The sequence below is a fragment of the Schistocerca piceifrons genome, chromosome 2 (assembly GCF_021461385.2).
Source record: "Schistocerca piceifrons isolate TAMUIC-IGC-003096 chromosome 2, iqSchPice1.1, whole genome shotgun sequence".
NCBI classification, from domain to species: Eukaryota; Metazoa; Arthropoda; class Insecta; order Orthoptera; family Acrididae; genus Schistocerca; species Schistocerca piceifrons.
Window position 1 is genome coordinate 706,967,774 of NC_060139.1, and position 27,018 is coordinate 706,994,791.

At 42.6% G+C, this 27,018-nt stretch overlaps 1 protein-coding gene across 1 annotated transcript in view; it reads left to right on the plus strand.

The window, feature by feature from the left end:
* The window catches only part of LOC124775767 (rho guanine nucleotide exchange factor 12), a 1,141,602-nt gene that overhangs the window by 947,629 nt on the left and 166,955 nt on the right, over positions 1–27,018 (plus strand). Inside the window, exon 28 of the mRNA XM_047250599.1 lies at positions 3,097–3,184. Within this exon, the coding sequence (XP_047106555.1) occupies positions 3,097–3,184 (88 nt within the window). The remainder of the gene's footprint in view (positions 1–3,096; positions 3,185–27,018) is intronic.

The window sequence follows — 27,018 nt, forward strand, 5'->3', positions numbered from 1 at the left end:
GTATTGGAATGAGATCATTTACGTTCAAACATAAACGTTAAACTGTGACCAGGTTGGTATTTCTCACAGTCTTTACTTTCTGATTCTCTTTTTGTGCCTTCCATGCAGTGGTGAAATAGTCAATTTGGAATTCTCCAAAGTTGGAGTTTGAAGATGTCCAGATCTTCTGCTTCCTGGGCAGGTGGTTCAAAGCAGTTGAATTTAAAATCAGACTGAATGTTCGGCGTATCTTCTGTTCTCTCTTTGTAATTGGTTCACCTGCGAGCTGGTTAGTTTCCGACAATCTTCTGATACTTTTTTTTTTCTAGGTATGCTAGGCATTGAAGCCTCCAAGCAGAATGATGACGTATTTGTTATGTACTTTGGAGAGGATATCCTCTTGCTCCTTTCAGAATGTGTCTCGCTCTTCAAAGTGTCTTACCTGATTGATTGGTTGGTACATGTATGTTCACCACTGTGTAAACCTTAATTTGCACAGCAAAAAGAAAGAGTAGATGGTCAGGTTGTAGGGAAATTGAAGTCCATAACTGAACCCAAAATCTACCTGCCTAAGGGTGTTTTATTATTATTATTAATTTATTTATTTATTATTTATTTTTGTTTTTATTTTTCCTTTGATGATTATATAACCTTGTGACTCAAAGCAGTGTTCATCTAAGATTCTCATTTCCTAAACTACTGATATCAAATTCTACCACCTTTGTGGATGCAGACTGTCATTTTTTGCTGTTTGTTATTAAGTGACTCACCATAAAAACTTCTTGCTGTTTTATTGATATAAGTAACATTGAAGGCACACAGGAGGAAAATTTTGTCATTCTGTAAAGTCTATTTAGTATAGACCCCTAGGCTTTGTAAATACTCTAAATGTTCTTTCCTGTACTTTTTGTTCTGATATTTTAGCATCTAGTTACTTACCAAAACTTTTCAAACAGATTTATAGATTATTATTTGTATAGCTCTCAATCGATTTCAGTTGCACTTGTGTGCATATGCTCTGAAATAACAGACCTTTGAAGTGCATGACTTGGTAAACATTAATAAGAATAATTCACATAATTTTTTTTAAAAGTGTGCAGCTATTGACAAACAAATGCCTTCGTGTATTGTGGCGTCCTGTGCGCCTCCACATAAACTCAGTGTAGAAGAATATTTAAGTCATTCTGTTGGGCTGATAGTTCCATGACTATAGTTTGTGTTTGACATAAATTGTTCTGTCCACTTTTTATTCAGTTTCATGAGTATGTCCAACTTCTCACAAGTAGGCAGATTCTTGCATATCAGTCATGATCATTTCATTTGCTACTGTTAATAGCTATCTGTTCCCACCCACAAAATTATTCTTCTGCCTCATGACACTTCCTTGGTGCTGGCATGGTTCAGAATGCCTTTTTCCAAAGCAAATGATTATTGCAATTGTTATTTGGCAACAACTCAAACCTTTTGGCAGCAGCAGTGTATGTTATTAAAATACAAGAAATAATTTTTGACATCAGTTTTCAGAGCATGGTGTAGTGTGAGATGGTAAAAAAACTATACCGGATAAATCAAAATTATGACCATTACTACAGTGTCCTCCCCCTGGGTCATTGTAACAATGGCCAAAACATTGATGTCTCCAGTATAGTGTTTTACATTATGACATGGTACCATTCGCAAAAAAAAAAAAAAAAAATTCATCAACTGACAGGCTGTGGAAGCCTATGCAAGTAAATTACTTTTGGCTTATTTGAATAGTCTCAAGCAGGATATTATTGGAGGAGCTAGTAAATGCAGTTTTCTTATAGAACAATTATTTTACAGTTTTCTTATACAACAATTATTTATAAATTATTTTTCATATGGTATAGCTAAAGGGAGGGTATTGCACATAGTCCAGCATCGCACTCTTCACAATAAATATTTGTCTTTCTTATTTTCTTCCTATTAATGTCTTCTTTGTTGCAGCACACTAGGTATATCTCACTGGTGCCAGTTTCTTATCAGTAGAAGGAAATTATTTAGGAAAAGGTTGATCCACCAGTTGTGTTGGGTCTGAGACTTGGCAAGGACAAGCTAAATTGCTTTGCTGAGAGGAAAGACTCGCAAATGCATTTTTTAAGTTAACTTTCATTAAGCTGAAGTAGGAAACCAGTTATCCCGAATTTCTCACTGAGTTTCTTGTAAACCAAAGATGAATGTGGAGGTGCAATGTCCATCATTTGGCAGAATTGCTTTATGTAATATTTTTAGAGAAATTTGCTTGTTGTGGTATAATTTGTCATGTATTGATCAGCTAAGTCAGTGCCATTCATTTTGCCTTTGTATTTGAGGATAACATACGCGTTCATGTACACTGTTTCCTTCCTCTTGATTTGGTGTAGTCTGTCACTGCGAATAATAGAAAGAGTGTAAATATATTTCTGGTCACATTGTCACCAGTTTCCCCAAGCACTATTCATAGAGCATGCAGTGCAGCACTCCAGGCAGCCCAAACTAATTTCAGAGAACACTTGTGGTGAGGCAATGGATGACCTCAGATCCATTTCATAGTGCATGGTCTAGGGGTTAATCCTGTTGGAAGATGCTATTCAGTACAGGGCTGACATTTGTTACTGTGTTGTAGATCCCTTAGTATAGAGTTCACATCTTCATCAGTGCAAGTTTTGCTATAAATTATCCCATTTCAGTGTTAACATTACCTCTCTCTTAACCTTACCATCCAATATGATTGGACTTGATTGATTTATTGATTGTTTGACATTTTAAAAACAATGATTCTGAATGAAGTTCATTTGTAGTAATACCAGTGCTTAATTTAAAAGAAAATGTTAATGGGGTCTGTGTTGATGTTGTCAGTCTCATGCATTTAACAAACAAAATACAAAATAATTTGCACACTTACGTATCACACCATAAATAATTTTACCCATCATACAACTCCATTTAAAGTGCTGTAGAAAGAAAGACTCTCAATACTCATAAATGAATACAATGATAAAATCAATACGGTTTCTAAGAGGATACAGTCTTTAGCAAGTAATATAAAACAACTACTGCAGACAGATGCACTGGATGTAATTATAATCAATTGGAAAATATTTTTTTCTGTTGCAGATCAAAATGCTCTGTACCTGGTAAATACTTCACATAATGGAGCGCAGATTTATGAGCTGGTGGCGGCAACACCTAATGAGAAGAAGACGTGAGTGCTCTTCATTTTCGTTACCTTTCTTTCATGTATTTGTTTGCTAAGGATTTTGTTCAAGCAAAGTTTTCAGTCATCATATGTTAGATAATATTCAGACTGGAGAACATACTGTAATATTAATTGTTAAATGTAAGGTATCATTTTCTCCTTATTTAGTACATGCATTGAATCGTATCGTGTAGCAGTTAGTTCCCAAGTCGTCATGAGTTAAAAGGGATACGATTCAGTGTGCACTTGTGTACGTGGTAAACTAAATAGCAGATAATTATGTAAATGTTGTGTTGGGAATAGTTTATGTAGTTGCTTGGAGCATAAGGTCAATAATATAGTCAAGAAATGAACTGTTTGACTTCTGAGGAGACACCAGAATAAAAGTATATTCTTCTTTGTCATTGATTTGCAGGGATTGATTAAACAATGTGGCACTGCGTAGTAAGAATGTGTGTCCTGCTTGTTGGTGAGAGGTTATTTCTTATAGGGCGAGCGTGTTCACAATTCGCATTTGAGAAATTGTGTAAGGGGAATGCTCATTTGATTATCTAGTGTGGCTGGCAGCTAATTTAGAATGTGGTGACTCATGATTGGCTAGATCACATTATATTAATAACTGCCTCAAGATGTACTGATGCCACAAGTACTAGTAATTGACTCCAAAATGTACACTTCAAGATTACTTTTAAAGGGGAAAAATTGTTACAAATAACTCAACTTCATAATTGTAACGTGTACCTCATTGCACCATGATTCTTATGCTATGGTTGTTCGCGTTCACTCCTACTGAAGAACAGACCAATCTATCCTAGAAGACCTTTAATGTCTTGCCAAATGGTGATATCGCCACATTGGTAGTTGACAAGTTCTATAGCACGAATGTGATAAAATGATCAATAAATAAATATTACAAATTTTATGCAGCAGGAGATAACAGATTTTGAAAGATCTTTTGTCATAAGCTTGTTTCTTCCAGTATACTACATTGCTTCTTAACTGGAGTGTTAATTTCTCTTGGATGTCGTCATAACTGTGTTACCATTCTGACATTGCCCTGCTCCTGCTTTTCGCCATTATTCTCAGCTGTCGTGTTTACTTTCAAATGAAGAGTTGCCAATAGATCAAGACTTACAGAACTAAAACAGACATAAATTGCTGTGCATCTATCTCCAGTCTCCCTTCCTTCTCTCCCAGTGCCATTTAATACTACCGTTCATTAGTAATGGGACACACCTTAAATATATGTCAGTCATTTAGTCATTGTTTTCCGTAAACCCTTTTATGAAGAACTGTCTCCCGTTAATGTGGAATGAGCCAAAATATGCATTAAAATGCAATAGGAATGACGTCAGGTGGCACTAGTAGAGTATGCTACTAATGAATTGTAACAACTGCTAATGTACTTGCCTTGATAATTATATGAATTTCTGCTAGAGTGCCAGTACTTTATATATGAGGGGTGTGAAACAGGCAGCTCATAACAGTTTCTTTTTTGCAAATTTCATTCAGCCCATTAAAACATGCTGAGAGTGGAAGGAGTCAGTTTCTTTGGGCCAATAGCTTGTTGGTGGGGTTTCACGCATCTAAACAGTGCTTGCTAATTCACAATGTGGTTGTAAACTTGTCCTACTGCGCTGTGCCCTACCTTATATTTTGGAAAATAACTCTGCTGCAACATTACATTACCATACACATGATGATGGAGTCTGATGGCCTCTTTTTTTTCCTGTGCTAGTCGGTATTCCAAATCAAACATTCTTACCATTAAGTATCTGTATATACTGTTTTCATCCAGTGTGGTTTGTTCCCTCTCTCTCTCTCTCTCTCTCTCTCTCTCTCTCTCTCTCTCTCTCTCTCTCTGCACCATTGTTACAGTGAATTTGACCTTCAGAACAACACCTTTCTCCCCCTTCTGATAATTCTTTTCTTTTTGACAGATGTAAGTTTTTGGACACTTTAACATTGTGACAAGAAAAGTTTTGTTCTTCAGTTGTTGCTTCATTGTTAAGATACTCCACACAAAAGCTGACTCTCATTCAACAGCTGCAGTTGCCTTGAACTTAGTGATGATGTAGAGAGATGTTAGTTGTAGTGGAAGGGACAAACAAAATGGAAATGCTTATTTTTCAAAATGAATTTGTGTAAGAGCACAATAGGCAATTAGGGTCATATGTAGACAAGAATGTAAGCCAGATTCAGTTATGCAGAAATGTGGAGCACAGGGACATAAAGTTGCGCAGTGGATAAAGTGGAAGTGCAGAGTTTGAACCGTAATTAGGTAAAGCAGTCAACAAGAAAAGGTTAGACTACATAAGAGATTTTAACTACCTATAATATTGGCTACTTTAGAGTATGTAAGTAAAAGTAACAGTTTTACACAGTAAATCATAACTGAAAAATAAATGAGAGAGTTAAGGAAAACTTGCTTAAATTCTGTTTGCTTTATAGTTCCCCTATTTCTCCTATTTCTTTGGAGGCAGTTACTGTAAAGATTTTCATTTTTCTTTCCTTTATTTCTGTCCGTTTTATTTTGCCAAATTTTTGAGCTGACTTGGTGTCACATAAGGTGGCAAAGCATTGATGAAAAAGCTATGTAATTAGATATTACTACTAGTAAACTTGAAGAAAGAAGGCTGCTTGGAACTGTGGAGAAGACAGATTGAAGTTTGTAATGAATTCAGTTATAGACCACATAATAGTAAAATTGATGACCAGTTTCTGTTGTTTAGCCTTCATCTGATCCAACAATTACAGCAGCGACACATAGGACTACCCACCTGTGCATTGCTGATACAGTCTGATATGATTATGGGTACAAAGCTGAATCCAGTCATGAACTTTATAAACTAATATATGACCAAACATGGACTTAAATAATCGAATAATCTTGAGCTGGACTGAAATGGCAAGAATTGCCGGTCCTAGTCCTGTAGGCGCGTTGTATAAATTTGGGACTGGGAACTTCTGTGCAACAATTATCAGGTGGTTCTTTGAAATTATGGTCATGGAGAATTACCCAGAGCTCATAATTTGATGTATTTGATCACATTAAGTGTGTGTCTTCAGCTGAAATTCTATTACCATGTTACATGTATGTGTGTGTTCTTCTGAGTCTCCTTTACAGAGTATACACACATTACCAGATTTGTCCTTCTAAATGAAATTGCCATTAAATCTTTTAATTTTAAATGCCATTCAAAGACTCCTATGCACTGTGGGGTAGCAGTCAACCCACAGTGAATTCTTCATTGAATTCATGATTTTCTTTTGGTTCCATTTTTAATTATGCAGGGCTTTCTGACCTTTCTAAGGAAGAATTTTGAGAATATCTTGTAAGGTCATTAATTTCTTTGAGCAGAAGAATGGTTACTATGTAGCCAAACTTACTGTATTTGTATTTGCCTAATACCATTATAAACGTGACAAAAACAAACATTACATATTCCTACAAAGACAAATGAAAGTACCATTCAGTTTTCTTCTGAAAAGGGTATGACAAGTTTCCTTCTCCATCTTAGTCCATTTAGGACTATCATTTTACCTCTAATTACTCCTTTGTTAATAGGAATAAGAAAACTAATCTTTCTTCTTTTTCAGTCTTCAATGAGTTTTTTTTAGAATAGTCATTCATGTATGTTTCGCTGTAGTCCACACTGTACATTGACATATTCCTGGTAGTGGTGCCTCACATTTCATTGTTCATAGTTGTAGTCCTGCAGTGGATGCCAACACTCACTTCGTGTGCAGATCGTTTCTGCCATCTTCACATTGTGCAGTTACTACACCTGAAAGCAAAGAGTATCGTGAACCACTGATGTTACTCTGTGACAGTTTCCTCTCCCTGCTTAAATCAGCGTGAGTAGATGGCAACATAAATCAAACATCAAAAGACTGAATATTGACACATTTGATCTACTGGGTAGAGGATACACGCTAGCACCTCATGGCTTTCTGTCCTGGGGCTATAGAGGGGTGTGTGGCTTCATTCAGTGGGTAGCACATACTGCCAGTTGAGTTTCCATTGATGCTGCCAAACAGAGTGCACCTTTTCAGATCTAAGATGAGATGTGGCGCTGCCACATTGGAGTAGCAGTGAGCCAGAGCATAACAGCAGTTGACTACGATACAGTCTGACATTTTGAAATGTCACTTTCCTGTGGGAGCATTGATAGCTGGGAAGTCATGAATAATGTTTCATTCCATTAAAGCTTTTTGAACCACTGGATGTGAAAGAGAGAACATATTTTCCTTTTTAAGCTGTGCTTCTGTTGTGAGTACAGTACTAGAAAGTTAAATATTTAATATTACTGGAACTTCCTTTCGCTGAATAAATATGTTAAATTGTATTTGCACTGGGGAATAAGCAGTTTAGATAGTGGATGGTACAATCTGGGAATAGACATTGAAATATTTCATTATCTCATTCTCATCGGCATACTTATCTGCCAATATCAACGCACTCATAGTGATGTGCAATGTATGAGCCAAATTGTGTTTGGAGCTGCACAAGAAATCAGAAAATGAGCCATTTATTTGTGGGCCTGGAACAAGTTCTTGCACATGACAATACAAACAGCTCCAAGTGTCAGCAGCCTTAATTCGATGTGCGAGATAAAGTTAGAATAGTTCCTATTCACATACCAATGATACATGCTCTGTAGTGACCTAGCAGTATTCACAAAGATCCCATTATCCAACTCTTGAGCTGGAAGACATACTTTGCTAACAATTGTACTCTGCCTTCAGCAGATTCCTAGCAGCTTAATGCTGATCATCTCCGTAAACAGGGCAACTGTTCAAAGCAGTTCTTGTCACTTGTTTCACCCTTATCAAAACCATTTACATGGAAACAAGAGCAGTTTATTTGCTTCATTTAAACCATGTCAAGTTTGTTTGTTCCATTAATGTCTCCTCCAGCTGGCTAAGAAATCTACTATTTAATACAAGGTGTCTTACTGATCTATGGCAAGTGCACACACTAAGTTACAACATTTCCCTACAATGGTCGCCACAGATTATGCTGATAGTGCTCTTACAAATTCTTTTAACCTTTCTGTACTGTAAGAATAACTTCTTTGACAACTGTGGACCACTAACACCTGACTTTTCAGATGCTCAGGTCTGAGGCACAGAACAAATGGGTTTTGACATAAACACAGACAGTCTCATTGCCTTCCTTGTCTCCTACTCAAACAAGTGCTGTCTCCTGGCAGGAATCCCTTCATTATAATCTCTCATTAGACATCACTGAAGGTATCTGAGATGTAAGCAAGCATAGCAGACTGAGACCAGATACTTCAGCATGCATTATGCTGCTGCCCCATAGCCATTGCTTCAGATTGAAATGATGATATTATCACCACTCAAATTAAAATATGTATCTGTATCTGATAGTTAATTTTCTGATCACTTCACCCGTATATTCTCAGAAACTGTTTGTTGCATCGTTAGAGAAGTCCTATAATAGGTGCAAGAAGTCTCATTGTGTAAACACTTTATGATAGACTGCTCTTCGTGTGTATTTGATGTAATTCTGTCAGAAATTCAGTACAAATGGAAAGCCTGTAGTGTTTGTACAAATGACTGAATGGGTAGTTACAGTTCTATTCAATGAACTGTGTGAGGATTTACCGATATGTATACTGCATAAACCACTGTGAAGTGCAAGGCTGAGGGTAAGTTTATTGCACCACTTATTAAGGCTTTTTTCCACTCTTTTCACATGTGAAACATCAGGATAAAATTTTTTAAATACCACTGATGTTGTCTTTGTGGTTATTACAGGACTGATGTGTGGGGGGATTGTAGTACATGCCTAAATTAATCACTTGAAGTTGATTCTTGAAACTTCTTAAGTAGGCTTTCACCAAATACTTCTGAGTGAAACAAACTGGTGATCATTGATGATGGGCCTTCTTCGTAATGTCCAGTATCCCTTGTTAGTCCTGGTTGGTATAGATCCCATACACTTCAGCAGTAGTGTAAGCCGGGATGCAAAACTGGTTTGTAAGCAGTCTGCTTTGTAGGCGGCCTGCATTTTCCCCCGTGTCCTGCCTACTACCCAAAGACTGACACATGCTTTACCTACAACTGATCCAATGTGATGATCGTTCCATGTCATATCCCTACAAACTGATACATCTTGTTGTTTGTATGAGTTGACTAATAGCAACTGTTACCCATTGCTGTTGTAGTCATCAGATAAGATATTTTTTCATATTGTGGACACTCTTACATTTAAGAACATTTAAAGCTTATTGCAAATCTTTACACCACTTTCGGATTAGCTCAAGGTCTGACTGAACATGTGCTGCTTTCTTCAGACTGAACTGTTGTACAGACAACTGCATCGTCTGAGAAAGGATTTGAGATTACTGTTGAGTGCGAGCTCATTCATATACTCGGGCCGACGAAACAAGTGCAGCCAGAAGACCTTGTCGGATGTTAGTATAACTTTGTATACATAAACAATTGTTGCGACATAGCTGTCTGACCAGTAGCACCTAACCTCAGTATGATTGTGCCAGTGAATTATTAAAACATTTACCTATGTAAAAATTGGATACAAAGAACATTCTATGCAGACTTCAGAGCAGACATCTCACAGATGACATTGTCACTTTCTGGGACTTAGGGTGGCGGCTTACTGACGACTGTTGCATAAGCCTGGTGGGACTGGCTGTATCATCATGCACTTGTTCCACATTATAGGCAGTGATGTTGAGCTGCTCACTAATTGGCTTGCTAGGAGAGACAATGTCATCAGATATTTGATTGGTGTATGAGGGGGCTTTGCAAAGTAGTTCCCCCATATGGAGTGCCCTCTGGAGGAGGCCATTCCTGCCTGTCTGCTGGTGACACCATCGTGTGAGGAGGGATGTTGTCTGGCAGATAAAGTGGATGTAACATATTGATATCCCTCCCCTCCCCTCCCCTCCCCTCCCCTCCACTCTCAGGGAAGAGCGACAATGGCCCACTATTTGGAGAAAAGTGAGGCATCCATCAGAATCCCAGCAGCTGCTCTGGCATTGACCAGGTTGGGTCACAGGTAGGGTGTTGACAAGGACTGGCCATTTTCATGATGGGGTGCCACCAGCTGACACCCGAACAGAATGCCACCCGGATCTGAAACTGAGAAGGAGTGACTACTTGTGGATGGAGTTGGTTCATCTGTTGCTGTCACACTGTGTAGTTGGTGGAGACGATCACATACATGGCTTTGCTCAACCAGCCACAACCATCCTGGACAATCAGTGTTGTTTCCCCAGGTGCTCAAGGTAATGCTGAAACAAGGCTACAACCAATCTAACACCAAAGGGAAGACTGTATTTAGAGTGTCCAAAAGGCATGTTGACGTCCGCAGTTCACAGGTTGTCTTAAAGTGGCAGGTGTAGATAAGCATCCATCAAGATGATTTGGAAAAAGAACTTCCTGTGTCCGAGATTCATCATGGGAAGAGGATAAATGTCGACAGTGGCCTGAGAATTCGCCATTGCCTTACCTCAGTAGAGGTGGAGTGTGCCATTGGCCTAAACAATGACCAATGGCATGGCCCACAAGGTTGCTCAGTACCAGCCGCATTCAGGTGGTCAAACTGCTGCTTCATGCTGTTCCTTGAGGCAAGTGGAATGGGGTGGGCCTTGTAAAACTTTGGAACTGCGTCTGGATGGAGAGTAATATGAGCAGTATAGCTCTTTACACCATACTGGGAATCGGAGAACAAGTAGTAACACTTGGAACAAAGTTGATGACATGGCAGCCTGCTGTCAGTCAAGTGAATTTGGTGAGCCTCATCATGGATTGCAGACCCAAGGAGATGAAAAGAGGTAGAGACCAAGGATGTTAGTGATTGTGTGGGAATGGTTCGCAAACATCATGTCTGGCACCCTTGTGGACCAGTACTGGATCTGGACAATGCAGTGACCCTTAATGTGAATTGCTTAACCTTAATGTCAGAGTAATTTAAGTCACCTTCTACCCTGTCTGAGAAAAGTTGCTGTGCTAGCTAAAACACCAAAGCATTGGTGTTAGCAAACAAAAAAGCCCCGTTTGCAACATCGCCGAGGGTCCCATGATCTCCCCGCTGCAGGTCTGGGCGTTAGATTAGGCCCGAGGTATTCCTGCCTGTCATAAGAGGCGACTAACGGAGTCTCTCACGTTTCAGCTGTTATGTGATGGTCCCCTGTAGGGTTTCACCTCCATTTTTCAAAATTTTCCCAAAGAGTGAGCCAATTGGGGAAGGGCACCTTACATGGTGCATAATGTTCGTAATGCGCATTGTGGAGCATTTAAGAGGACAAGTTTAGGGAGGTGAAGGGCTTGCCCAAAATGTGGTCAGGATTGGTCTTAATCAAAACAGCATCCTCTGCCCAGTCGCGGGCACTACTCGCCTTTGACAAACTGGGGGCTGTTTCTATTTCCATCATGCCCCATAAGAGCTTAAATATGGTCCAGGGTATCATGTTTCACAGGGACCTTCTTTTGCTGTCTGATGATGAGCTGTGCACCAGTTTAGAGTGGCAAGGTGTCCATTTCGTCCAGCATGTCCACCAGGCTCCGAGGGATTATCGGGCTCCCACCGGTGCCTTCATCTTGGCCTTCGAGGGTGACACATTACCTGAGAAGGTCAAGGTGATGGTCTACCACAGTGACGTAAAGCCATATATCCCTTCCTCAATGCTGTGCTTTAAGTGCTGGAAGTTTGGCCATATGTCTTCCTGCTGTACTTCCAGTGTTATCTGTCTGGTTTGTGGATGTCCTTTACATCCCAATACTCCATGTGCCCCACCTCCCATCTGTGTCATCTGTGGAGAGCACCGTTCACCTTGCTCGCCAGACTGCAGGATTCCCCAGGAACAAAGAAAAATAATGGAATACAAGAACCTAGACCAACTGACCTACACTGAGGCTAAGAGAAAATATGAGAAACTAAATCATGTGCATATGATGTCAACCTATGCTGCTGGTACAACAACGGTTCTACCATCTTCTGTTCTGCTGCGTACATTTGGCTCTCAGAGCCATCAGCCTCCACCTGTCCCCTTGATGGTGAGGCGCATTTCCCTCCCTGTTGCTCCCCACTCCAACCAGCCTAGAAGCATAAGTCTTTCTCTGCTCCTCTTGCCACGAAGGGATCCCTTGGGTCATTCCCTTACCAGGTTCTTGCTAGTGGCAAAGCTGACAACCACCAGTGGCTGAAGCAACCGCAGGTAGCTGGTCGTAGGGCTTCATGGTCCTCCTCAGTACCTGAGACTGAATCAGTGAAGCCCTCCCAGCCAGACAAACCTAAGGAGCAGCGAGAGAAACCTAAAAAGAAAAAGACCCCCAAGAACCAAGGCACTGCAGTAGCACCCACTCCACCACCACCACCACCACCACCACCACCTACAAGCTGTGTGTCTGAGGATGAGGTGGAGATTCTGGCATCCACTGAGGATCTAGATCTCACTGGGCCCTCAGATACAGTGGATGATGATGGCACAGGTACTCATCTGGTGGCACCAGGTGACCCTGAGGCATAAACTGCATCAGCGAGTGTTTCATGCCTTCCTAGTCTCATGATCACATAATCCTCCAGTGGAGTTGCGGCAGTTTTTCCACTACCTGGCTGAGCTGCAGCAACTGTTAAGCTTTACACCTGATTTCTGCATTGTCCTCCAGGAAAACTGGTTCTCGGCAGTGCGGACCCTTGCCCTCCGTGGCTATAAGGAATATTTCAGGAACTGCAGCAACTATAATAGTGTGTCAGGTGGAGTTTGTGTCCATGTCCTGAACTCAGTATGTAGTGAAGCAGTACCCCTTCAAACTCCTCTTGAAGCTGTGGCTGTCAGGATAAGGATGACTCGACCTCTGTCTCTTAAATATAGGTGCCTCCACACATTTCAGTTTGGCACATATTCGGCCATTGATCTCTCAGTTTGCAGTCCTGACTCTTTCCCATCTATCCACTGGAGAGCACATAATGACCTGTGGGGTAGTGACCACTCCCCCATCTTCCTGTCACTCCCCCATCTTCCTGTCACTCCCCCATCTTCCTGTCACTCCCCCATCTTCCTGTCACTCCCCCATCTTCCTGTCACTCCCCCAGCGTCATGCCCACAGATGCCTACCCAGATGGGCTTTAAACAAGGAAGACTGGGAAGTCTTCACCTCTAATGTCACCCCCGAATCTCTCCCACATGGTGCCATCGATGTCGTCATTGAGCAGATCACTACAACAATCGTTTCTTCAGCGGAAAACACGATCCCTCATTCTTTAGGGTGCCCCCCAGTGAAAGACAGTCCCTTGGTAGCCGCCGGAAGTTGCTGAGGCAATTAAAGAGTGTCGGCGAGCTCTGCAGTGACATAAGTGGCACCTTCCCTAGAGCTCCTAATAGCCTTTAAGTGGCTGCGTTCCCACGTTTGCCAGCTTATAAAATGGTGGGAACAGGAGTGTTGGGAGAGGTGCATGTTGACCATTGGGTGCCATGCATCACCTTCCCAAGTCTGGATGAAGATCAGACGTCTTTTTGGGTACCAGACCCCAGCAGGTGTCCCTGGCATTAAAATCAATGGTGTGTTATCTGCTGAATATACGCAATTGCCAAGCACTTTGCTGAGTACTATACTAGAGCCCCTGTGTCGGAGAACTGCCCCCCAGCCTTTCACACCCTCAAACAGCAGATGGAAAAGGAAGTCCTCTTGTTCACTAAATGCCACAGTGAACCCTATAATGCCCCATTTACAGAGTGGGAACTCCTCAGTGCCCTTGCACATTGCCCCAACACAGCTCTTGGGCCGGATCAGATCCACAGTTAGATGATTAAACATTTCTCGTCTGACTAAAAGCAACATCTCCTTGTTGTCTTCACTGGGTCTGGTGTGATGGCACCTTTCCATCGCAATGGTGGGAGAGCACCATCATTCCGGTGCTCAAACCCGGGCAAAACCCACTTTTCATGGATAGCTACCGGCCCATCGGTCTAACCAACTTTCTTCGCAGGCTGCTGGAATGTATGGTGTGTCACCAGTTGGGTTGGGTTCTGGAGTCACGTGGCCTACTGGCTCCATGCCAGGGCGGTTACCGCCAGGATTGCTCTACCACTGATAATCTTGTGTCCCTCGAGTCTGCCATCCGAAACAGCCTTTTCCAGACTCCAACATCTGGTTGCCTTCTTTTTTGACTTACGTAAAGTATACGACATAACCTGGCGACATCATATCCTTGTGATATTGTATGAGTGGGGTCTCCGGAGCCTGCTCCCAATTTTCATCCAAAACTTCCTGTCGCTCCGTACTTTCCGTGTCCAAGTCGGTGCCTCCCATAGTTCCTCCCACATTCAGGAGAATGGCATTCCACAGGGCTCCATATTGAGTGTCTCTCTCTTTTTAGTGGCCATTAACAGTCTAGCAGCAGCTGTAGGGTCATCAGTCTCACCTTCTCTGTATACGGATTTCTGCATTTCGTACTGCTCCTCTGGTACTGGTGTTGCTGAGCGGCGCCTGCAGAGACCCATTCACAAGGCACAGTCATTGGCTCTAGCCCACGGTTTCCAGTTTTCATGCACCAAGTCATGTGTTACGCGTTTCTGTTGTCATCGCACTGTTCGTCCAGAACCAGAACTTTACCTTAATGAGAATCCACTCACTGTAGTGGAGACACATCTATTCCTAGGACTGGTTTTTGATGACCGATTGCACCTTCACCAGCTTAAGTGGAAGTGCTGGCAGCTCTGTGAGATTGGATGCTGCCAGTCATGAGCTGCTAACTAATCAGCTCGCTGTGTGAGAAATCATCTGATGTTTGATTGGATTCAGAGGGAATCTTGGCAAAGTAATTACCCCATCTGGAATGCCCTCTGTAGCATGCCACCAGTATCTGCCTTTCTAAGTGGCTGTGCCTGCGATGTAGACCATTGGTGACGCCAGGATGTGTAAAGAGATTATGTGTAGCATATGCTGGGGACAAAAACAGCACAGTTTGCTGGTATATAAATGATTAGAGCTGCAATTCTCTGTAATAGGGAGAATGGCAACCAGAATTCATTGCGTTTAATGTTGTCATCTGGTCTGCTGTGGTATACAAGTGGCATGAACAATTTTATCTGTTGAGTGATCAGTGTGAAGGACTTGGAGGTGTCACATACTCCTGTGGAATAGCATTATCAGGAACCGAGAGGGTTTGAAAGGTGCTTCCTTGTGGATATTCATTTGATAGGTTGATAAAATCATAAATTATCCTTATTTGAGGGGCATTCGGATGTGACAGTGGCTCAATGTTGGACTGCATTAAACATGAGAGCAGGCATACTTGCCAAGATTCGTGTCGACCATGTTTGATCACCACAAGGAAGGATCACCATGTAGTGCACCAAGCACACTGTAACCCCTTCTCTTTCGTACACTCTGACACCAGGGTGTGGGGAGGCATCAGACATGACTTCGGGACACGGCTAGTAACGGTAGAGGCAACTGTAATGGCACAATTAGAAGTCAGTGTCATCCTGTGTCTTCGTGAGATACATCTCAGGTGACAATATTGTGGCGAAATTTTTCAAGAGTCGACACATGGTTCGTGTGTATGTGAAAAGTCTGGTTGATGATGAGGTTCTCCTGCACTGAGTACGATCCCCCAGATTTGGTCGTGATAGAATGTGTGTGGACCAAATCGGACATCAGGTCTGTCTCAGTAGCAATATCCATGAGATCAAGAACTAGTTGGGCCAGCTTGCCTCAGGAGAAGATACAGCCGAATCAGGCGAGAGACAGTGCAGTGTCATACTAATAAGTGGGCTGATACTGCCAAAGTTTTTGTGAATTTGTGTCGATTTTGAAATAGTTGCAATAACTTCATTACACTCTTAACACGTGAATTTTCGTTTCGTATACTACTCCTTTTCAGTGTGCTTAACTTTTTTCTTTTCTTTCTGCTGTGTACATAAGCAGAAAGGGTCGTCGTCATCTTCATCGTCATGAACAATAATAGCGTGATTGCTGTTCACAATTAAGTGCCTGGCAGGGGATTCATCAAACAATCTTAAAACAATTTCCGTACCGTTCCACTCTTGAACGGCGTGCGGGAAAAACGAGCACTTAAATCTTTCTGTGCGAATTCTGATGTGTCTTATTTCATCATGATGGTCATTTCTCCCTGCCGCAACGAAACAGTCTTCGTTTTGTTGATTACCACCCCAATCCACGTATCATGCCTGTGGCATTCTCTCCCCTATTCCACTATAATACATACACGCCTGAAATTATGTCTTCTTCTGTCGTTGACTCTTCGTCCGTTGTAACATGTTGTGACCTTCCTACCAAGACGCGCTCATTCCAATCACAAATTACGATCGATGCATCACAGATGGTACTTAGGATAATAAGTACCGGTGTGGTAGTGAGTCAAATGAGGATAATAAGTACCGGTGTGGTTGTGAGTCAAATGCTTTTCGGAAGTCGAGAAATACTGCATCTGCAGACAGCCTCGACGCATGGCTTTTTATGTGTTGTTTAAGAAAGAGGAACCGTGGAAGACGTCAGATTTGGATGTGCATCAGCTAGTGTTAAAGGTTCAGCACTTCCTTTCTGGGATGCCTGGTACGGTGTGCGAGGACTGGGAATGCATCTCTTCGTGCGTAAGTTTTCTCCTCGGTCGAATGCTCCGATGGGTGGAAAAGATGATCAGCGTCGTGTACCTGGCACACGAGGTACGATTTGCATCGCACAGCCGCGAGCGTGAGGAGCTGAGCAGAACAGGGTCGCGCAGCGTAGCAGTACTGAGGCGCATGTTTGATGCAGGTGTGTCAACATTGAGAGAGCAGCCCAACGCGAGCGCGATCTCGGACGAGAGGAGACGGGAGGCTGGTATAGAGCAGCGGCGGCCGCAGCATGAGCGGCCTTTGAAGCGAAGCGCGACCGCGATCGATGGCAGCCACCGTCGCCTCAGTAGGCCGTGTTGACCCAGGTTGCGAGCAGAATGCAAGGTCGCCTCACCCCGCCAACCAGCTTCTTGCTGCCCGTCTGCCGACAGGCGCTGCGAGAGGCAGCGCGGGGCTGCCAGGATAACGTTCGTGACGTCGGAAGACATAATAGTGGTGCGCGCGCAGATAGATGTCCCTGCGGTCAGGTTATCGTGATCGTCCAGCAGCTCGCTATATCTTCAGCTGGCAGTTTGATCGCAATTTTGGAAGCTATTTCCGAATTTTCTTATCGCGTATCTGAGAACTTGGCAACCTCCCTTTCGAGTTTTATACGTCCACATTCCGTCCCTCTCCATTAGTAAAATTGAATATGTGTATGTAATAGGCTATTCCTCGACTGAATTAATAGCTCATCAGAAATTGACTACACTTTGGGAAGATTGGGCTTAAATCCCATTCGGGTGCCAAACTTTTTATTATTTCATTTCTCTTCTTTCATGCCTGGCAACGATTTTCTGTTGTGAAAAATGTCATGTTGCACTCTGGTACGGAGCCCACTGCATAATCCAGTTCTAAAATTGGGGTTGTAACCCCTGTTAGTCCTGTTTCGTATGTGTGTCACATGCTTGACAAATACCAGAGACAGTCGTAAATAATGTACACTAATGTTTTTTTCTTGAAAGTTCATTCATTTTTTTCCAATCTCTCTTCACATTCCTTCAGTAAGTCACCCTGCTTCTCTGTGACTGAACCCCAACTATCAGAACCTCTGTTACTCCAACCAAGAAGACACCACATCTGTTCCTCTGTCGAATGGCTCGGGTAATGGTACTACAAAGCTATTCTAGAGAAAGACAGCGACGACCACGCTTACGTCTCTGTAATTGTTCTTGGAGCACGCCACTTTACTAAGCTGGAATACTGTGTTTCGTTTTGTATTTTCCTTTCCGAAGATTTCACTGTCAGATTTCATAATCTCGGTTCCATGCCACTGGCTCCATTCTGGGGTATTTTTCAAATACAATTTGCATCCGCAAACTCTACGTATAAATTACTTCACAGACGTTGTGTACACTGCACCGGCATTCCGTTAATAATGTACCGAAAAAAACAAGACGCTCAAATTCCTATATTACGGATGTGAGGAAAACGACACTGTTGTGGCAGCAAGAAGTTTCGTCGATCCATTTAATTTATGCGACGCACTTGTTTGGAAATTGTGAAACCCTTTAAACACCTTATTACAAGATCCATTGTGGATGTTACCGGTAGGAAGGGACACAGTACAAAGAGCAAACTTCGTAGAGCGCGGAGACGTCTATCGGTTTCCACTAAACCACCAAGCTTCCTTTCCTGTGACACGTAAAACGTTAGCCAATTAGAACACCTTATATCCTGACTACCGCGAAAGCTAGAAGGCTCTGCGCCCAGCGGCTTCAGCGTGTTGTTCGGTTACTTCCTTACAGGACGTCCGTAACTCTCTGACGTCTGTAACTGCTGCTATAACGGGTTCACATTCTGAAACGTTCCTTACGTCCGTGCCTCGAAGCTTCGGTGGCGTTGCAGCAAGTCGTGACCGCGGTCAGAATCCACGTTCTCCTGGCGATATGCGGCGCGCGAGACAAACAACGCGACATACTGCTCCACATATTTAATGGAAGCGTTCTCTGATGGGTGTGGATTAATTCTATGTACTGATTCGCTGTTCATTCCAAATAAGGGTCGCCAGCCTCCCTTTGAACTGCGACAAGGGTTAAGCTTCTTAAAACTTCAGAGTCATGGATTAAAAGAGCTGTAGCTATGTAAGTGCTTTTAGGAAGGATTCATAGATTCGACGACTGGATTGGAGAGCGTTTACCGCTAACAGATCACAAACTACCTTCGGTGGGTTACCAGTAGCTCCCGCCGATAATCACAACAACAGAACAACAAGAACGCAGTTGAGAGTCAAGTAAGGAAAAAGTCACACATAGACGCCTCTCTAAAATTTTAACGGATTCAGATAATTATTGGCTTCATCTGAACACTGCCAAGTCCATTTCCGTCTCTAATACTGACGCCGAGCTAGCTAAGGGCTCCGCGATCTGATTGTAGGCCTCTGCCTGGCCAACAAGTGCACGCTCGCTTAAAAACAGCTCTCGTCCAGAACACCGGAAGTTCAACCCGGAATCGACGCCCGCCTATGGGAACGCATGTTGCGAATCTTTCAGTTGCCCCTACTGCAAGGAGTAACTGGCCTGGCTGAGAGGGACCAGCCTCTGCTGACGTATGAAGCACACAACGAAAACTCCGTTCCAGAAGGCACTCATCTGCGCGCCACCGCGACTACCGGTTCACACCACAATGGCGCAAGCTTCAGACATCTCTACGAAATTATTTCAACACTTAGGTCATTCAACCAATCCGAGTCAGGAGCAGAATGTAGAAATTTTCGTTGACCATTTCCTGCTGCCACTTACAGTGCTTCGGTAGGGTGCTGCTTCGTAGCAGCTCTCCTAGAAGTTATTCTGCCACGGATGTTGGCGAACGCGGGCGATCATGAGGAAAATACTGGCCCTTAAAATCAGACTATTCGATTCGACTACCGCCGTGCTGGGCAACCAGGGAAGGACAGGTCAGTCATCTTCAGGCTCAACAAAAACCGCCCTTCCGTTGCAAGCGGGAACTGGCCGAGGCGAGTACAAGAGCGAACAGGTCTAGCACACGTCGGCGACCAGGAAATAAGTTACAGTTCTGCTCACTGTTAGGCGCGCTTCACACGCAGACCAATATTACACGCGGTAAGATGCAGAAGCAACCCGCATAGGCGGAGCACGTAGGAACATAGTGGAAGCGACTTAACTGCTTCACACTGGGACGACAGCGGTACCTACCCATACCTCACTGTACAGCGGAGCACTTCCTGCTGGTCCCTCCACTCAACTCCTGCTGTATGATACGCGGGGAGGGAAATTTCAAGTCATCCGATGTACCTTTTTTTTTTAAAAAAAAAAAAAAAACACTTCGGTCTCTGTATGTAGTTTCTCAGTAAAACTTTCACCTTTCGCGTAAAAAATCACAAAACCACTCTTTTGAGTTTCGCACGTGTTCTCCGCAATGCAATCTTTCTCATTCGATTGTGATGGAACTATTGACTTAAGGAAAGTAATTTTTTCGCATCTTATACTCCTGTCACAGCTTTATAATGAACTGATTTTCTTCCGCTATTGCCCATAGCTACTGTGAAACCTCGAAGTAAAGTAAAACATTGTTCGTAATATAAAAAGTTTGCAGAAAAATATGTAGTCGCTGGCCAATTTACGTTGGGTGAATTTTAGGACATGCATTGCTGCGTAAGAAATGTAGTGAATATACTGAGATTGTTTTTAACGCTGGAAGGAGAGCCGTACCTCTTCACAGTCTCGAATAAATGCATAATACGTTTCGAGGTTTGGCCGCGGCAGCCTACCACCCGCCACACTCGATGCTGTAGCCGCGCTATGCGGACCTGGCCCGTGTCTCTTTTTTCGTACGTTGCTTATAAAAAAAGATTCACTAGCATGTGTGCTTTCAAGTTGGAAAGACGCCGTCGCCTGTGCATTTTTTTTTCTGTATAGTCATGTCGTACACACAGGAGGACTGTTTGGGGAAGGTCTTTCCTGTCCTACTTGTTGCAAAAAAAAGCTATAGCGACGTAAATGAAAGAAATAGGTAAGAATTGGCTGTGAAAACTCTGCCGTCGTTTTGCTTCCTTATCTTGGTGCTCCAGTTTCTTATACGGGTAACGGTTTTGGACTGTAATTGTGAAATGTTTATTCTGTTCTAAAAATTACTTCGTTCTAAACGGAAAAGGAGGAGCCCCCATTAAAGGTTCAAAATAGCATAAATGATTGGTATAAAAATTGAGCAATGCCCAATTTCGCCACTTTTAAACATACAGCTTTGAGTAAAATGTGCCTACGGTCAAGAAACAATCTAATTCCCACCCCATTCTCTCAATTCTTCGCCCGCCACGAAGGGGTCTCCCTCCTGTAAACGTGTTAACTCCACTTCAGAAAAATAAACATAACGTGGCAATTTCAGTGCAACGCTGTGTGACAAAATACCCTCAGGGAGTAGAAAGTTGTCAGACGTCAGAAGAAACAAGTGTTGAAGTTGAAGATGAATGTGATGTGGTAGGTAGTACAACCGCCTATCCCCAAAAGAAATGCTGAAGCCAGCAAGACTGGTTCCGAGAAAGCATTACGCGGCAGGTTGGACGTTAAAAAGCTTAATGAAGAGACAACACCTGACGGTGCTGGCTGAGTATACTTCAGTCCATACTTCCAGATATGAAAATGCTTACATTCCTGTTACTTTTGAATGAGCAGCTGGACGAAACCGAAGAATTTTCGTCTTTATCATGAGCTTTTTAAATTTCAAAGACCTTGTCTGTCCCTACACAGAATTAACCAGGCACAGCTACAACATCGATGGTGGCTGAGCCAACATCAATTTGGGCAGTATTTATTGTGAAAACATCAGAAACTGAATTACATTCTACCTCAAGGTATTGAACAGTTGTAACTTGTAAACTCTTATATAAATCTGAATGAAGCACGAAACTAGATAGTCTTACTAAAAATAAACTTTGGATGGTGACATTTTTAGCATCATTCACACACTTTCACCAGCATACTGTGATGAACGAGTATCTTCTCAGCAAGAGAGAAAGCAAGTCGAAAATTTTTGCTCTGCTTTGTCAGAGTAGCTGATACTAGTGGCTCCAAAAACTGGAAACAATCTCGACTCATTCTGTAGAATTCGTGGAATTTGTTTGTGTGTAGAGATCTGACGAAGAACCGCAGCCCGAACTATGATAATACGGCATTGTATGGGTGAGCCCAGTGCTTTCTTTTAAAGATTTCGGAGCTGTCAGTAAAGAGCACATTAACTTCCTCTTCACAAGAGCGCATGATTACAACTGAGCCAGAAACGTGATTGTTGCTGTCTAGTTGCTTGTCATAACGCAGGTCACATCGCGTATTGTTTTGCATATCGTATTATACAAGTGGGAACACGAATGTAGCGTGACGCGCGACCTTTATTGCAATGTGTCGTGTCTCATATCTTATGGCCTACCGAGCGAGGTGGCGCAGTGGTTAGCACACTGGACTCGCATTCGGGAGGACGACGGTTCAATCCCGTCTCCAGCCATCCTGATTTAGGTTTTCCGTGATTTCCCTAAATCGTTTCAGGCAAATGCCGGGATGGTTCCTTTGAAAGGGCACGGCTGATTTCCTTCCCAATCGTTCCCTAACCCGAGCTTGCGCTCCGTCTCTAATGACGTCATTGTCGACGGGACGTTAAACACTAACCTCCACCACCACCATCTTATGGCCTCAGTGTAAACCGCGCTTAGCATTCTCAGGTTGTAAACTGAAGAGGTGGATGTTTCAGTTTGCCCTTCCTGTGGATACTGTCGACGCCTCAGTCTGGAGGTGAGAGGCCGGTCTATCCATCCTTATGTGAAATGAGTTCTGGAGCAGACGTAAACGGTTGGCTCAAGGAAGGTGATTTTTCCAGGATTTCACAAGCACATTTTGCGAAATATGCGGTGGAAAAATGCTGATAGCATACAGTATTTGGCAATGGAATGATGGCCGGCCGGTGTGGCCGAGCGGTTCTAGGCGCTTCAGTCCGGAACCGTGCTGCTGCTACGGTCACAGGTTCAAATCCTGCCTCGGGCATGGATATATGTGATGTCCTTGGGTTAGTTGGGTTTAAGTAGTTCTAGGTCTAGGGACTGATGACCTAAGATGTTAAGCCTCGTAGTGCTTAGAGCCATTTGAATGGAATGATGAGCGGGCAATGGCCAATGAAATTGTGTGTATGTGTGTGTGTGTGTGTGTGTGTGTGTGGCGCGCGCGCGCGCCTTTTTTAAGGCAGGGAGACATTCTGAACATAAATACTTAAAAATCGCTGTTGTTTGTTGTTGTGGTCTTCAGTCCTGAGACTGGTTTGATGCAGCTCTCCATGCTACTCTATCCTGTGCAAGTTTCTTCATCTCCCAGTACCTACTGCAACCTACATCCTTCTGAATCTGCTTAGTGTATTCATCTCTTGGTCTCCCTCTACGATTTTTACCCTCCACGCTGCCCTGCAATGCTAAATTTGTGATCCCGTGATGCCTCAAAACATGTACTACCAACCGATCCCTTCTTCTAGTCAAGTTGTGCCACAAACGTCTCTTCTCCCCAATCCAATTCAATACCTCCTCATTATGTGATCTACCCACCTTATCTTCAGCATTCTTCTGTAGCACCACATTTCGAAAGCTTCTATTCTCTTCTTGTCCAAACTATTTATCGTCCATGTTTCACTTCCATACATGGCTACACTCCATGCAAATACTTTCAGAAACGACTTCCTGACACTTAAATCTATACTCGATGTTAACAAATTTCTCTTCTTGAGAAACGCCTTCCTTGCCATTGCCAGTCTACATTTTGTATCCTCTCTACTTCGACCATCATCGGTTATTTTACTCCCTAAATAGCAAAACTCCTTTACTACTTTAAGTGTCTCATTTCCTAATCTAATTCCCTCAGCATCACCCGACGTAATTAGACTACATTCCATTATCCTCGTTTTGCTTTTATTGATGTTCATCTTATATCCTCCTTTCAAGACACTGTCCATTCCGTTCAACTGCTCTTCCAAGTCCTTTGCTGTCTCTGACAGAATTACAATGTCATCGGCGAACCTCAAAGTTTTTACTTCTTCTCCATGAATTTTAATACCTACTCCGAATTTTTCTTTTGTTTCCTTTACTGCTTGCTCAATATACAGATTGAATAACATCGGGGAGAGGCTACAACCCTGTCTCACTCCTTTCCCAACCACTGCTTCCCTTTCATGCCCCTCGACTCTTATAACTGCCATCTGGTTTCTGTACAAATTGTAAATAGCCTTTCGCTCCCTGTATTTTACCCCTGCCACCTTTAGAATTTGAAAGAGAGTATTCCAGTTAACATTGTCAAAAGCTTTCTCTAAGTCTACAAATGCTAGAAACGTAGGTTTGCCTTTTCTTAATCTTTCTTCTAAGATAAGTCGTAAGGTCAGTATTGCCTCACGTGTTCCAACATTTCTACGGAATCCAAACTGATCTTCCCTGAGGTCGGCTTCTACCAGTTTTTCCATTCGTCTGTAAAGAATTCGCGTTAGTATTTTGCAGCTGTGACTTATTAAACTGATAGTTCGGTAATTTTCACATCTGTCAACACCTGCTTTCTTTGGGATTGGAATTATTATATTCTTCTTGAAGTCTGAGGGTATTTCGCCAGTCTCATACATCGTGCTCACCAGATGGTAGAGTTTTGTCAGGACTGGCTCTTCCGAGGCCATCAGTAGTTCTAATGGAATGTTGTCTACTCCCGGGGCCTTGTTTCGACTCAGGTCTTTCAGTGCTCTGTCAAACTCTTCACGCAGTATCTTATCTCCCATTTCGTCTTCATCTACATCCTCTTCCATTTCCATAATATTGTCCTCAAGTACATCGCCCTTGTATAAACCCTCTATATACTCCTTCCACCTTTCTGCCTTCCCTTCTTTGCTTAGAACTGGGTTGCCATCTGAGCTCTTGATATTCATACAAGTGGTTCTCTTCTCTCCAAAGGCCTCTTTAATTTTCCTGTAGGCAGTATCTATCTTACTCCTAGTGAGATAAGCCTCTACATCCTTACATTTGTCCTCTAGCCACCCCTGCTTAGTCATTTTGCACTTCCTGTCGATCTCATTTTTGAGACGTTTGTATTCCTTTTTGCCTGCTTCATTTACTGCATTTTTATATTTTCTCCTTTCATCAATTAAATTCAATATTTCTTCTGTTACCCAAGGATTTCTATTAGCCCTCGTCTTTTTACCTACTTGATCGTCTGCTGCCTTCACTACTTCATCCCTCAGAGCTGCCCATTCTTCTTCTACTGTATTTCTTTCCCCCATTCCTGTCAATTGTTCCCTTATGCTCTCCCTCAAACTCTGTACAACCTCTGGTTCTTTCAGTTTATCCAGGTCCCATCTGCTTAAATTCCCACCTTTTTGCAGTTTCTTCAGTTTCAATCTGCAGTTCATAACCAATAGATTGTGGTCAGAATCCACATCTGCCCCAGGAAATGTCTTACTATTTTAAACCTGGTTCCTAAATCTCTGTCTTACCATTATATAATCCATCTGATACCTTTTAGTATCTCCAGGATTCTTCCAGGTATACAACCTTCTTTTATGATTCTTGAACCAAGTGTTAGCTATGATTAAGTTATGCTCTGTGCAAAATTCTACAAGGCGGCTTCCTCTTTCATTCCTTTCCCCCAATCCATATTCACCTACTATGTTTCCTTCTCTCCCTTTTCCTACTGACGAATTCCAGTCACCCATGACTATTAAATTTTCGTCTCCCTTCACTAACCTGAATAATTTCTTTTATCTCGTAAAATCGCTGTATGTAAGCGAAAAAAAGAAAATAAAGTTAAATCAGCTAAATATCCACCATGTTGCTCTGCTTTCCGCCGAGAAATTATAAAAATAACTCTCCCCCCCCCCCCCTAGCTATGACCACGAAACGTGCAGTTAACTAACACCGTACACTTCTGTGAGCCTGTTGTATTCCTTAAGATTTCGGATTTCGGATGTGCGTGAAGAGTGCCTGCGTCCATCCATACGTGGGATTCTGTGTCATCTCCTCCGCCTCCATAAAAAATATAATTTTACATGGATGGTTTACGGACAACATTTTACTACTAGCATAAAAACTAAAAAATTCTTTGTTGCGCAGTCTTTCTCTTGTGATTTTTGAAAACACCATTCAATGCGACGTTTTTTTGTGTAATAATAACCAAGAACTGTTCTCGTTCTGGTCTAGACTGTTGACGACATGAGCCGAATCGCAACATGAAACCACAGATCTTGTTCGCGGGTATGGAGTTGGAATGTGATACGTCAGTTCCCGAGAACAAGATGGAACCTTGAATTTTTATACTTTCGTTTCACCGGACATTACTTTAAATGGAAGCAGGCATTATTCAGGAAACAGTAAAACTGCGAACTGTTGCAGCGCTGCAGCTGTCGTAATAGTGTGACGACACTAGGTGTCATACCTAGAACAGTGAATGGGAAACAAAGAAGCATCACGTGCCATTGATGAAAGGTGAACGGTGTCGAACGTAGATGTGTTAAAATAATCGACAATAAAAATGTGACACGTGCTAGAATCCGGGTGAATCTAAAAACACGCTTGTTGGGCAATATCTTAGTCTCAAGAAGAACTATCATTTAGCCTTAACTTGACGAAATTGCACAGGTTTAGAAGGCTTCAGTTCGTACGGCATTATCGGAATTACGTCCTAGCTATTGTTTTATTTGATGAATGAAGTTACCTCCTTTAGTGAACTAGCGGCAACTAGCATGCTAGGCGAGATATTACAGAGAATAAATATCTTATGTATATAGACTGAAGCGACGAGTGAAAATTTGTACCAAGGCCGGGAATCGAACCCAGGTCTCCTCCTTACTGGGCAGGTGCGTTAGTCACTAAGGCACCTTGGCACAGCGGATCACACAACTGCACGGATTACCCTGGCATGCCTCTCTCCTCTATTCATATTCTCACTGCCGCTTCAGTCCACAGTAAATTCCACTTTACACATAAACAGAATCGCCGAGGCTCTCCATGTTCAGGAATTGCACCTCAGCATTGAACGTAAATGGGAGATCCAGTCTGAAGCCTAGGTGGAGGTTCTTATACAGTTGAAATGACACAATTTCAGAGACTCTACTGCTCTCAAACAGATGTGGTTTTACGTACATACTCAGCTGTTCTGTTCATGTGTACGGGGCAATTTACGATAGACTGGGGCGGCAGTGAGAATTTGGATCAAGGAGAGAGACGAACCAGGGTAATCCGTGCAGTTGTGTGAACTGCTGTAC